General features: G+C 45.4%; 1 protein-coding gene across 4 annotated transcripts in view; it reads right to left on the minus strand.

Annotated features, from left to right (window-relative positions):
- Positions 1-14,409, minus strand: part of RPTOR (regulatory associated protein of MTOR complex 1) — a 2,822,438-nt gene that overhangs the window by 1,558,184 nt on the left and 1,249,845 nt on the right. For all 4 annotated transcript variants that reach the window (XM_069655181.1, XM_069655184.1, XM_069655182.1 and 1 more), the window contains exon 7: positions 11,823-11,882. In XM_069655181.1, coding sequence (XP_069511282.1) covers positions 11,823-11,882 — 60 coding nt within the window. The remainder of the gene's footprint in view (positions 1-11,822; positions 11,883-14,409) is intronic.

Consider the following 14,409-nt stretch of genomic DNA (forward strand, 5'->3'; position numbering starts at 1 on the left):
AGTGAATGTGAGATGGAAAGACAGACGCGGCAGAGACATGCAGGATCGAGCGAGAGTTAAAAAGTGGGGTTTGGGGAGGAGCGAGCACAGACCCAGTAGAGGGAGCAGACGTGCAGACTTTGCAAGGAGGGTGGGGAACGGGAGATCCACTTGTATTCATAATCTAGCAAGATACTAACAACAACACAAAACGTCACAAAGTACATTCCATTTGAGAAAAAGTCTAATGGTTATGATTGAGAGGTACAGTCAAAGGTATTAACTTACTAAAGATATTTCTATTTCAGTCACGTTCAAAAAATAGCACACAGCAAAAATGAATCATGAAAAGAAAGCCAGGAGTATCTAGCCCTAACCGTTCACAGATTACAGTCGAACACTGGTCTCAAACAGGCTTAATGTGTTCATATGCGGTGATGTTTGTACATAGGTTTTTCCTATCAGAACACATGAGGGTCTAATCCAAGGGATCAAGCCAGAGCTAATGAAGTGGAGGCATGACGCTGAGACAAACCCACAAGTGTCGCTATCTGAGCTGCTGGCAAGTTTTTGATTGAACATATTATTAATATTATATAATTATTATCTTGCAGTTCCACTAAGCAGTATGCACTCCCAGACCATAGATCTGGCTGTGCGCTACTTCCTCAGGGGGAATTTCATTTTTGTCCTAGCACTGTGTCCTCAAGGGGCTGTAGAGCAAACTTCTAAGGCTATCGGTTGAGAGAAGGTCCTCTGGCTGGGTCTCTTGGTGCTCCTGAAGTTGATGGATCAACACAGAAATTCCATGGAAGATATCAGTAGCTCATGTGATGTAGTTGCTTTGTTCAGAATCTTGGCCTTCAGCCATCAACCTGTGAAACGTCATCCAGGCACTTAGTGAATGGAACAAGCAGGCTTAGTGCAGAAAGGCAGGTAGGCAACACCACAAGATTCTCCAAGAGCATGTCCCAGAAGCAAGCAGACTGGGGCACAATCATGGTGGAAGGAAGACAGGCGCTTCACTGGGTTCTCTTTGAGAAAAGCTAAACCGGTGCAATGACCAGAAAAGAGGGCATTAACCCTAACCCACAGATAACATGGCCGTCTGGTGAGGACACAGGTTCAAACCTTCCCATTTAACCTAAAGTGCTTGCTTAGATACACTCTGTAGCCACCCTAGTTTTTTTGGGAGCAAAGTAAACGGGTGTCCCAGCCCACACAGCGGGGCACTAGAGGGGCAGCCGGCATAGCAGGAATCCCCTCTGGCACCCTGGATCCAGTTTACCACCCACTTCCTGAGCGGGGCTAAAGGGGTGTTGCCCCAAGGTCCAGCTGGAACCAACTGGCCCTGGGAAGGCACTTAAAATTGCCCGGGCTGCAGGAGCTTATTCTCTTTGGAGCCCGGGCACCAGCAGCCACTACCCTCCCAGCTCAGGTGCATGATTTTGGTTTGAACAGAAATGTGTTGCATGTATTAACTACAGTTCCTCTTGATATTTCTGGCAATGTTTCTAAAACTTTTTTCAATCCCAGCCAGAGTTCTGAGAGTGGTCCTAGAGAAGGAGGTACGCTGTGGTCCTGCTACAAGCTATACCCGCTGGCTGCATGAGCCAGGCACTGACACCACTAGGGACAGTTGGGACTCCAACAACTGAATGCAGTGATCTAGCTAGCTCCACTGAAAGGATATGGGAGCAACTGAACTGGCAGTCGGATTCCAGGGTGGGCCATTCTTGCAAGAGCGGACAGCGAAGTGAGGATACTCACCGGTTTTAAAATAAACTAAGTAAACACGGGAATTGCACGGCCACCGGGAAAAGTATTTCTAGGTCAGGAATACTCGCGGCCTCAGCAGGGCTAGGACCGTCCCTTAGGATTAATCCAATAAAGTGATCATGTTTTTCCAAACAAAAAGTGCTATTTGACAAAGTTATTTAAGGGAACAATGTGTGATAAGATGTGATGTATTCCAACTTTTTGCAGGGCCTTCCGTAGGGGTTAGCCCTGCTATGTACAGGTCAAAGCATTGAGGGATGTGCGATTTCTTTAGAGGGTGGTGGTAAAGGTTGCTTCTCACCACAGGGGGAGGCCTGGAAACACTGAAGTCCTTTGTGATACTACAGCAAGTGCCTCAGACAGAAGGGGACTCCAGCAGGCTTGCCCGAATAAAGTCCACCCATTTTCTCAGATTACTGCTTTCAATCACAGCACAGTGATGTAGAACTTCTAACTCGCTCTCATAGGTTTACAAGGGTGGGCGGCAGATCTCAAAGATTGGGCATAATTGGTGTATTCATTTATTACAAGGTTGCCATCCTTCACTGCAGTCCACTGGAAAATATTTAATTGGCATAATCAGTTTCATGCATTATTAAACTCGGGGAATTATATGTTTGCATCACCACATTTTTATTAGTCAGAAGCTTGTATTTCCACAAAGAATTATACCTACTTTGAAAGGTCATAGTAAGGCAAGCCTAAAAGAAAACACTTGCTACTTCAGATAACTGTTAGCGCCTAACACATTTTGTGATTTACTGTGTTGGGAGCCAAAAAGAAGCTTGTTTGCCTAGAGCAGAGGATTTCAACCTTTAACTGTCCATATGTTTTCGACCACAACTCCCATTCGTGTTAACCACCAGAATGCATGGAGAGGGATCATGGGACTTGTAGTCTAAAACATCTGGGGAGCCGTAGGTTACAGACCCCGGACCTAGAGTACAGAGTTATGGGAGACCTGCAGCCCTAAAGGGTTCTAGTCTGACATTGTGTTCTAGTTTGACCCTTGTCAGGTGGATATTTCAGGAACATTTATGAAATAATCTATGGTTGTTGTGGGGATTTCTTCCCCTTAGAAAATCCCCTCTACATGGTAACATTTGTTGTGAAAAAGAGCAGTGTGAATGGACACCTACATTAATGCCGCCTACATTACTCACTAAAAGACAAACGCCCACCCATGTACTTTGCTAAATTGTGCCGAGTCTTGCCCACAAAGAACTGTGGAAAACCATCTGCTCAGTGCTGGATCACTAGCACCCTGATGGTGAAGGCATGGATAAGCAGTTCCATGTGTAACATCTTTGACTAGACAATGCTGCCAGCATATAGTCAGTAGGGACCAGAACAAGACCCTTTTTTAGCCAATGCCACAGGACAGTACTGTCACAAGACATCTTTGTTCCTGCTCCTTGACAAGAAGTCTCTGTAGGAGCTCCTTCAAGTTTTGGTAGCCTGCAAAAACATTCTCTGTGGACAGGCATACACTTTGGAACTCCGAACTTCACACACTGTTTGGGTGTCAGATTGTACTGTTAAGGAGGGTTTGTAGCTCCATGGCTGTTGCCTAAAAGGACAATCTTGTAAGATCAAGCTGTAATGGAAGCTGTTTGTGATGAATGCTCTATGGGAAGGTTCTGTGAGGGTGAATATTTGATACTGCATACAGCCTAGCATCTGGCATTATACGGCACACCAAGCCACATCACTGGGAAGCACCAACACATTATATTCAAGAAGCACCAATAAGTAACACAACCTGGTCCGGAGTTTTTTTTTCATTGTAATCAATTGTCAGGGTTCTTTACAGCAAAAAAAGAAGCCTAAATAATGTATAGTTTTAACGTTTCTTGCCTCTTGTTTGCCGCCATGATTAAAAGGTCAAACTGCGCATTTTGCTTGTTGCCATATTTAGATAAGAATCCATTACAAAGAACTGAGAAATCTGTGGGCACCTGAATTCTGTGAACATGGTGAAGGTGACTTTTGGACTGCCTAAATTTTTGAAGCCGTACTTTAAATGATGGCCACTGTGTAGATACACTTTTCTCTCAGCCCTTATGACAATTGCAGGGAATGAACCATGTAACATTTGAAACATAGGCCCAGAACTGAAGCAGTTATTTCCCTCGGATTACAGAAGGTCAGAATATATTGAGGGTTTTATGCAACCTTGAATTTGTAAAGGCTTTGTCATTTTGAGTTTAACGAAATAGTAAAAACATGGAAAACCTAGTGCAACTTTAAGTGTAAAAATCTACATATGCATTAAGTGACTGCCTTTATTGAGCGTGTAAAACAAATTTATAAAAATGTGCAAGCTATATCTGAGCATTATAGGAAATCTTATTATAGAATTTCTCTGATTAAAAGAGCATCGATTTTATCTTAACCAGAAGTAGCTGAAATACAAGAACAAAACGTCAGCAACATATACATATTATTTCTGCTTTGTCCTGCATAGGAAACCAGAGTCGATTGCATGTTTACACTTTAAAGAAAGGCAACACACAGCACTGGTGAATTCGGCCTGTTCCCGTCGATGTGGAAAAGGGGACTGGGGAGTGGCACCGGTGGGCGGAGTCAGGCAAGTGCATGCTCCCAGGGCAGCTCCCTCGCGTGCCTCCAAATTTAAAGGGGAAGAACATTTTTCTGGTGAAAAAGGTTCTGTCTCCTGTACCTCGCGAGGGACGCTGATACAGTATGGAGTAAAGGGGACGGGACGCAAGAGTAAAAGCATTCCAGGATGAAACATTCAGAGCACAATGTACTTGTCAACAACTGCAGGCAACAGGTTTAGAGCGACAGTAGTACACCATAAAAAATCCTGACGTGTGATATTTAAATTTGGTGACTAATGGGAACTGACTTCCTTTAATCAGGCTGCATTTGTGGGTCCCTTCCAAAGTAGGTGCCGGGGCAAGTGCCCCTTTTGCCAACCCATAAAGACGTCTCTGCTGCAGTGACGTCCAGGGTTAAGCTGGAGACCCAGCTAGTTGAAACTGCCTTCTTTTAAACAACGTTCGATTTTTGACTACCTCTCATGATCCTTGCGAAGATTTGTGGGGGTGGGATTGCATACATGGGAGCATGAGATTGGTATGTCACATTAGCGTGAGCCAATATTAAAATATGAAAGTATTCTACAAAATGTTTATTTTGAACAGTTTGTGAAAGAGTTCACAGAGTAAAATGTGCTAATAGGCATAAAACATGAGTAAAAGAAGAAATCTAGGCTACCTTAGGTTACACATGTAATCAAACCTTTGGTTAAGTGATAGATCACCATCAAAATCTTCTTCTAGGGCATACATGCCTTTACAGTTTAGATATAGAAAAGGAAGTTTAGGCTAAGCAGCAAATTTAAGGATATTATAATCAACCCAAGGCCAATAGCAGGTTAATATGACATTCTATTCTTCTGAAGAAATGGATGGTTCTTTAGCACTGCATAACCTTTAGATCAGTTCTATGCAATATGCTGCAACAATTATACTCCACAACCAGACTCGGCAGTAAAGGGTATAGGGCTACAAGCCTTACCCTCCCATAGATGCCTAGCTCCCATCTTAAATGTTAATTTGTTGCAGATTTTGGCAGTCCGATGAGGGTTTTGTAAAATATATTTTCTACTCTACCGAGATGAATGCCCCACACTTGAGCGCACTGCAGCCGATTGCCCCTTTGCCTTATGAACTTTCAAGACTGAGGGAAATCACCTGCTACATTTGTAATGAAAAAAGTGTGTAAAAAGTACTGAATACAGTTTAAGGAACATTTTCGATTTAACAATATACTCTCACCAGCCCATATGTTCATCTATAGTAAAACCCAAGTAGAAAAATGTGTCAACGTTTTCAAGTTTTGCTCCAGAGCAATAAAGCCTTAGCAGACTTTCCCAATTCCTAACAAAAAATGTTGTGTTGGTTAACTCAATCGCATTTTTTAAAGCAGGTCTACTTTGCCATTTGTAATTTGCATAATACCACAACTATTCTGGCCATAATTACAGAGTTATACGCATAAAGATAATCAAGACTTCTTTTTCCATTCATGATGGGTCAAGTCTGCAAAGGGATCATGAAGTCCTACAACAACAAAAATTCTGTCAGTGAACGCCTGGATTTTCCATTGGCTGACGCAGTGAAATCCTTAGACTGTGGAATGTGAGCAGACCCTCGATGCATGTATCCACAAATGAATCTGGAATTTGTCATGGCTCCACCTTGGCAAGAGGCTTATTGCTTAGAGTGCTCAAAATAATACTGTCCCAAGCACTGTTGCTAAAGCCTACTTTGCTTTTGTAACAATATCAGCTTTTTACATTTGGAAACAAGTTCATTATCCTTTGTTCTGTTACACACATTTCTGTGAATATAAATGGTAACACGAAATTATTTATTTAGAATGTACCTCCATAGTATACGGTTTATGAGCCTTCGCACTGACTTATTGAGTATAGCCCTGAGTTTAGCCTTGCCTCTAAATGATGACAGGAAAGTGCTTATAAAGATGGCCCTTAGATTAAGATTTGTGCGGTATTGCTATAAAGGCTCTGGTGCAAGAGACCCAAATGTCTACACCAAACCATAAACCATTTGCACAAAAGTCCCAGTTAACTTTTCTTCTCATATCACAACTTAATAAAGCATTTTGGCTGCAACGTTGGGTTGTGGTTGGCGTTTTAAGAAACTTTTAACCATTAATGTAACATTTTAGATTGTGTTTACCATCCGTTCTAGACCAATGTGAGCCTTCCAACTCAATTTATAGGGTTTAGGTTTATTTAAACTTTACACCGATTTTGGAACCCGAAGATCTTGATATCGCATATTTATGCTTTTTTGCTATAACTCATTTACTAGTGCCTCCCATATATTTTCCGAAATACGCGACTTAGCCATTTTACGCGATTGGTCTATGAGGTTACAAATCTTACTTATTCTGTGAGACAAAACTGCTATTACTATAAACAGTTGGATTAAAAAAAAAAAAATCAGGTTGAGGCTGCATGTAAAATATAATTTTACAAAGTTCAACAATGATTCGAATCATAAAATCCAATACCTTACTACAATCCACAAACAAGTATTGCAATTAAATTGAAACCTCAAAAAAGTTTAATAAAAATTCCTGAAGCTCAATCACTTTCTTGAATAAAAATGTTCACAACAGTTAATAAAATAGAGGTCAGCACAAATAAAATAGAGGTCAGCACAAATAACCAGCCACAATTCAGGCAATCTGCCATATATTTAGCTAAAAAACTAATTTTGGTAGCTCCATTTCCGACATCCTTGCACTATGCAAACACAAGGACCTTTCATTTACCTGGTCAACAAGGTCCTTTCCTTTTAATTTGTCAACCTGAATCAAATAACTACTACAGTAAAAGTTAGGGTTGTAGTGGTCTCCAATCTCCAAAAGCAGAAAACAACATCCTCTGCTGCTGTTCCAATTCTAAATTCGTTGAGGCAACTACGTCATATTTAAGGGACTAATGGTTTACCTGCTTGCTTTTACATATAGGTACACCTGACATTGGTGTTGCATGGCATCACATTTGAGGTATGAATCAAATTAGGGCGACGCTAGTACGCCCTTATCACACGTTAAATGGTGTAAAGTAGCCTTGTACCAGGGCTTGTTAACACTGGTGACAATACAATGAAGGAGGAGGTTATGGAGCGACAATCCCAAGGGAACATGCCCGCATGTGTAAGATGCTTGCATGCACTGGAGAGGATTATAAGGTAATGATCTGTAAAAGGTACAGGTGAAAGGTACAGTGGGCAAAAAGCGTGTGCTGCAAACTCTTCTCAGAACAGGTCATCATGTCATGTTCTTTCTGGAGAGGAGCGCCTGCTACCTTTTTAGGAATATAAGGCAATGATGACCTCTATCGGAATATACACGAGTGTGCTGACGGTATTCCTGAGATGCTTCACATGTTCTCTAAAATATATATATGCAGGTTGGAAATTGGTAGAAACTGGGACTGAAACTGTTTTAGTCTGTGTATATTTTCAGAAGTGTTGCTCCTGAAGAAGGAGTTAGGACCCCGAAACGCAATGAGCTTGATGTTTTATGATATTATATGATATGGCATTTATAACGCGCCTATACACAAGTGTTTCAAGGCGTGACGAGGCAAGAGGGGGCGGGAGGGGGACAAAGGGAGGACAGACAACGATCCTACTAGGCCAAGTGTCATTCAGATCGAGCAAGTGCATGGGAAGGGGGGAAAGGAAAAGTGCGCAGGGGAAAGGGAGAGGGGAAAATGCAGTACATGGGAAAGTGGAATAATTAGATAAATAAGACACATACAACAGCCAGCTAGTGGCAAGTGCAAGGAAGTGCAGACTTCAGTGCTGGAAGCGGGACTGAAGGGACACAGAAAAAACGGTCCCCAAGTGCAGGGGTTGCCAGGGATGCAGTGCAGGTGGGCAGTTGACGGGGGCTGGGCCAGAGATCAGAAAGGGTGGCCAGGTAACCAGTGTAATTTCAGTCAGGAATTCAGCAAGGGAGGGAAGGAGAGAAAGCAGAAGCAAAGAGGAAGGTTTTGAGGTGTTCCCGGAACCGGAGATGGTTCTCCTCGAGTTTCAGGGAGAGGCCCCTGCCAAAGAGAGTGATCTGCCACCAATTTGTTGCTTGGAGAAGGGACTGACCCTGAGGGAGTTGGGGGCAGGTGAGCGAAGAGCTCGAGAAGCAAGATATTTAGGAAGAGAGAGTTGAAGGTATTGCGGCCCCAGAAGGCCTTGTGTACAATGCAGAGGGTTTTGAACTTAATCCTCGCAGCCACTGGGAGCCAGTGCAGAGATTTCAGTACTGGAGAGATACGATCCCTGGGCTTGAGGCCAAGGACAAGTCTCGCAGTCCTGTTCTGGATAGGTTGCACAGGGCGGAGAGTGCAGGCAGATTTAGATAGAGGCTGTTACAGTAGTCCAGCTTGGAGAGGACCAGGGCTCTGGAGACAGTGAGCTGCTGGGGGAAGGAGAGGAAAGGAAGAATACCTGTAAGGAGGTGCAGCTGGTAGTGTGACTTCTTAGAGACGTCAGAGATGTGAGGGGAGAAGGAGAGTGCCGAGTCGAAGATGACCGAGGATTTTAGCCTTGCAGGTGGGAGGAGGGTCAAGAGAGGCCAGCCAGAGAGCTGCAGGGAAGGAGGGAGTGGGTGTGCCGATGAGTAGAATCTCAGTCTTACTGGCATTAAGGCAGAGGTCGTTGACGGCACACCATTCGTGGATGGCAGACAGACAGTCAGAGATGAGGGAAGGGAAGGGAAGGAGAGGAGGAGGAGGAGGCTGAGGGTAGCCTGAAAATGAGCTGGGCATCATCCGCATAGCACTGAAAGTTGGGACAGAGAGCGGCGATGCGGTGGGAAAGGAGTCTCAGGTATTGGTTCAACAGCCAGGGAGAGAGGCTAGATCCCTGGGGGACAACACAGGTAGAGAAAAAGATGTCGGAAAGGAAGGACCCAAGTTGGACCTGGGAGGGTCGGTCGGAGAGGAAAGAAGTCAGCCACTTCAGAGCCTGACCAGTGATACCCAGGTTATCACGGAGACGGTTGAGCAGGATGGCATGGTTGACAGTGTCAAAGGCAGAAGAGAGATCAAGCAAGATAAGAATGAAAGGGTTTTAGAGTCGAGGTTGGTGAGCAGGTCATCACAGATGTTCAGGAGAGCAGTTTCCGTGCTTCTGGCAGCTCTGAAGCCAGACTGATGGTCATGAAGACAACCAACAGATTTAGTGTGGAGACTGAGCTGGGAGATGGCCAGTTGCTCCAGGAGCTTGCCCAGGAAGGGAGTTATGGAGATTGGGCGATAGTTAGCCGGGCAGGAGGGGTCGTCAGAAGAAGGGCGTGCACAAGGGAGTGCTTCAGGGAGGAAGGGAAGACTCCAGTGGCGAAGGAGTGATTGCAGAAATCCGCCAGGGCAGGAGCCAGGGAGTCGATGTGATCCTTGATAGTTTTGGAGGAACAGGGGTGAACATGTTTCGACGAGACTTTCATAGATCGGACTTATCTAGGAACCTCATCTGGAGAGAAAAGGGGAAAGGCAGAGAAGGAGGGAGGAGGGTTGGCTGCAGAAGGGCCAGAGGAAGAGCAGAGAATAGTGGGACGGGGATGAGAGGAGGAGAGTGAGGACAGGATGTCTTGAGTTTTTTAAATGAAGTGAGAAGCCAGTGCCGTGCAGAGGGCTTGGGAAGGGACAGGAGAGGTAGAGACTGCGGCAGGATTGGCCAGTTCCTTGCAGATTTTAAAGAGTTCAGCCGAGTTGTTAGATGGCGCAGACTTGGATATGAGCTCTCTTCTTGGTGAGGATGGAGAGTCGGTATTGCCTTTACAGCAGGCCAGTTTGTCAGAGGATGAACTTGAAGCACGCCATTTCCTCTCGGTAACCCAACACTTGCGTTTTAGGGTGACAAGGTCCGAGTCATACCAGGAGTTACACTTGGCTTTGGGCTTCAGGCGGTTTCTCATGACAAGGGCAAGGATATCCAGAGTATCAGATATAGAAGAGTGGGGAGGGCTGTGTCAGGGTGAGAGTCATCCAGGGGGGCAGGAGGGGGTGAGAAGGTGGCGGCGAAAGCCTCAACTGACACGCGCTTCATGGGTCGGGTGACCGAGAAGGTGGGTGGCAGTGACGGAGGTGGCTTGGCCTCCGGGGTAGGGAGGGTGAGATGGGAGGATTGGAGAAAGTGGTCACTCCAGGAGAGAGGAGTAGAGAGAGGGACAGAGAGGAGAAGGTCTGAAGAGATCAGAACCTCGAGAGTGTGCCCTGCAGAATGAGTCGGGCCAGAGGGGAGAATGATGAGTGAGAGAGAGTCGCAGAGGTCGCGAAAGAGTTCAGGAGGGGGGACAGGAGGTATCCAGGTGGATGTTGAAGTCTCCAAGAAGGAGGAGTTGAGTGGTTGAGGCCAGGAGTGAGGAAGAGAGGTCCACCCACTCAGTGAGGAAGGAAGAAACCTGAGCAGGTGGCCGATAGATAGTAGCCACGGTAAGAGAATGGCTAGGCGAGCGAGAGAGCCTGCAGACGAGGCATTCAAAAGAGGAGTAGGCCTGCATAGGAATGACAGAGGCAGGAACCCACTCAGGGAAGATAAGGGCTACGCCCCCACCAGATCGGTTGGACCTGGGCGCGGAGAGGATCTTATAGCCATCAGGTAGGAGTGTGTGTGTCAAAGCTGGTGACAGAGCTGGCCGTAAACCATGTCTCAGTGAGACCGAGGACATCGAGGTCAAGTTCTTCAAGAAAGTGGCAGATATCAGAGGAGTGTTTGACAGCGGAGCGGGAGTTAAGAGTGGCAATGTTGAGAAGGTTGCCCTCCTTGAAGGACTTCCGGGCAGAAGTACAGATCAGAGGTACGCCCTGCGGAAGTGTAGAACTGAAGGAATTATTTCTGAATTGTATTGTGATTCTATGAAAACGTGTCACTGTATAGGCACAAGATATGCCTGCAAATTATTTACTTTGCAATCTTTGTTTTGTTTACTTATATGCAACATTAAAATCTGTGAATTCTTTCTGAAATATTGACTGTATTTTCTGTAATACTGGTGTGCAGGGGATGTGAGTGTTTCAAGTTGTGGACACTGTTTTTGTTGTATGTTGTAAAGGTTTCGTGCCAGGGCCTGTATTCCTCCCCGGTACCCGAAGTTTTTCTATTGAAATTTCTTGAGATTCTCTCTCTTTATTGACATTTAACTATAGGTGTGCGCCAGTATATCATTTTGCTTATTCAGCCTGTACGTGGACAAACCTGGCTCTGCAGAACTCATGGGCATGGAATTAGCCAAAATAGGCCTGACATCCAGGGTAATTAGCAGAGAGAAAGCAGTGAGCTGGATGTTGGATACACTGCAGGATCCTCTTCTAGGAAAGGTATTACATTTGCTGTTGTACTGATGTCCTAAATGCCACAGCCTTCTTAAATAATAGGGAGAAATCTGGCAAAAGTGCTACATAAGACACTGAAGCGTTATTATCGCTGTGCACCATGCTTCTTTCCTTTGTTGGCTGACGAGCAGTTAACGGAAATGTGTTCATAAATCATACTTACTTCTCAATTAGGTCCAGCGTGACCCCGGGCACCAATCGGACACTCTTTTGCATGCAAAACCTACAAATAAGAGAGAAAACACTCAGAGCATGGCAGTAAAACAGAATAAAGGACAATGAAAGGGGTGTTAGCCTACGAAATATCACCAATACAATTGTACAGTCAATACCACCTAAACTACTCTCACATTGGGTCCTTGGGGTCATCTTCGACTACACACTCTCCTTCTCTCCTCACATCTCCGACGTCTCTAAGAGGTCACACTACCAGCTGCACCTCCTTAGAGGTATTCTTCCTCTCCTCTCCTTCCCACAGAAGCTCACCGTCTCCAGGGCCCTGGTTCTCGCTAAGCTGGACTATTGCAACAGCCTCTAGCTAAACCTGCCTGCCTCTACTCTCCGCCCTCTGCAACTTATCCAAAACAGGACTGTGAGACTTGTCCTTGGCCTTAGGGCCAGGGATCGTATCTCTCCAGGACTGAAATCTCTGCACTGGCTCCCAGTGGCTGCAAGGATTAAGTTCAAAACCCTCTGCATTATCCACAAGGCCTTCTGGGGCCTGTGGCCACATTACCTTCAACCCTCTCTTCCTAAATACCTTCCTTCTCTGGCTCTCCACTCATCTGCCTCCAACTCCCTCAGGGTCAGTCGCTTCTCCAAGTAACAAGTTGGTGGTCGATCTCTCTCTTCGGCAGAGGCCTCCCTCTGGAACAGCCTTCCTGCATCCCTGAAACTTGAGGAGAATCATCTCCGGTTCCGGAATCACCTCAAAACCTTCCTTTGCTTCTGCTTTCTCTGCCTCTCTCCCCTGTTGAAACCCCTGGTCAAATCTGCACTGGTTACCTGGCCACCCTTCTGACCTTGGGGCCAGGTCCCACCCTTTGCACTCCTGCCCTGCCTCTCTGGAAACCCCCCGCACTTAGGGACTGTTTTTCTGTATCCCTTCAGTCCCCCCGACCCCCAACAGCACTTGTCTGCTCTACCTGCACTTGCCACCATCCGGCCGCTTTTACCTATCGTATTTATTCCTCTATCCCATGTACTGCACTTCCCCCTCTCCCTTCCCCCAGGCACTTTTCCCTTCTCCCTACCCCTACACTTGCGCGATCTAAATGACACTTGGCCTAGTAGGATCGTTTGTCTGTCTTTCCACTGTATTTCCCTCCCCTGCCTCGTCGCGCCTTGAAACACTTGTGTATAGGCACGTTATAAATACAATATCATAACATATCACATGGCAATAGAAAACCCCTCCCAAAAGACTGAACATCAGAACACTCCAACTCTACAACCAACTTGCATCCCACTCCCTGGCCATTTCACCAAAGGCCATGTGCACATGGCTCCTTCAGAGAGAAAGGCCTCTGTGCTCTGGACACAAAACACAGACTATGACCTGCATTAAGGGTCCTTCCGGTCTGCACACAAGTTAACCACAAAGCCATCTTTCATTTTCCACTTTCTCCCTACTAAACTCACCAACCTCCCCCCTCTTTCAAATCCACCGAGCACCTGGAGACCATGCAAATGGCAGCAAAGTGAGTGCAGTATAAATCCCAAAAACATCACGGAACATTGTAAACTACAAGAAACTCTGTTTACCCTGACCAAAACAGAAAACACATCTGGATTTCTATTTGACAGGATTAGACTGAAACACCCATTTAGTGTGCTCACTTTAGATAGTAATCCAATCCTGACTGCAAAAGCCAAATAGCTGTGAAACAGAGTAACAATTTACTTACCTTAGTAGGGACAGGGAAGTCATAACGGGCAAGAGTACTTACCTAATCAATTAGAGGATAGGTTCTTTATCTATGGCTCTGCAGTGGGTGTCGGACTACTAGAACCTTCCTCTGGAGTCTGAATTGGAAGGCCTGGAGGAGGAGAGCAAGGACTTTGGACCTCTTGAGCTTCTTGTCCTACCTAGGAGGTTCCTTAGCTGGAGCCGATTTAAGGTCATGATGGCATACTAATGATTAACACTACGGTTGGTGGTACAAAGCAGCTCCACATAACCCATTCTTGTGAAGCGCAGTTAACCATAACCACTCACTACCATGTGGTCTTGCCTGAAATGAGCTGGAGGCTTCACAATCGTTGTCCACATTAGAAAATCAACCGTGCACAGCACTTTCATCTTCTGGAACGGTCTGTGTGAAAAAAAGTTATAACATGGAGCTTTGCACATGTATATGAGCAGATACGGCCGATTAGCAGCAGTGGAAGCCTTCACATAAGGAAAAAATAAATCATGAAAATATCATGATTCCACCGCACAGCAGTTAAGCTCAGGGAGCACAAGCAAAGGATTCTTTCATCCACAGTGAAGATACCAGATGGGTAGCACCAGAGTATTTGAGATTCACATTTGGAAGAGGAGCACCAAAGGTTGAAACAGGGCCAGTTTCCTTCACACACAGAACAGGTACACAGGCTGTGGCAGTGTACTCTTCCCTCGGATACACAGACTAAGGAAGAATGTGGGCAGTGCAGAGCAAGAATTATCCACACAAAGGCAGTAAAAAAATGTGTCACACACACTTTCCTCACTCAAATTCACAGAAGGAGGTTCCGCAAATGCAGTT

This window comes from Ambystoma mexicanum, chromosome 3q, assembly GCF_040938575.1.
Source record: "Ambystoma mexicanum isolate Mex_15411 chromosome 3q, UKY_AmexF1_1, whole genome shotgun sequence".
NCBI classification, from domain to species: Eukaryota; Metazoa; Chordata; class Amphibia; order Caudata; family Ambystomatidae; genus Ambystoma; species Ambystoma mexicanum.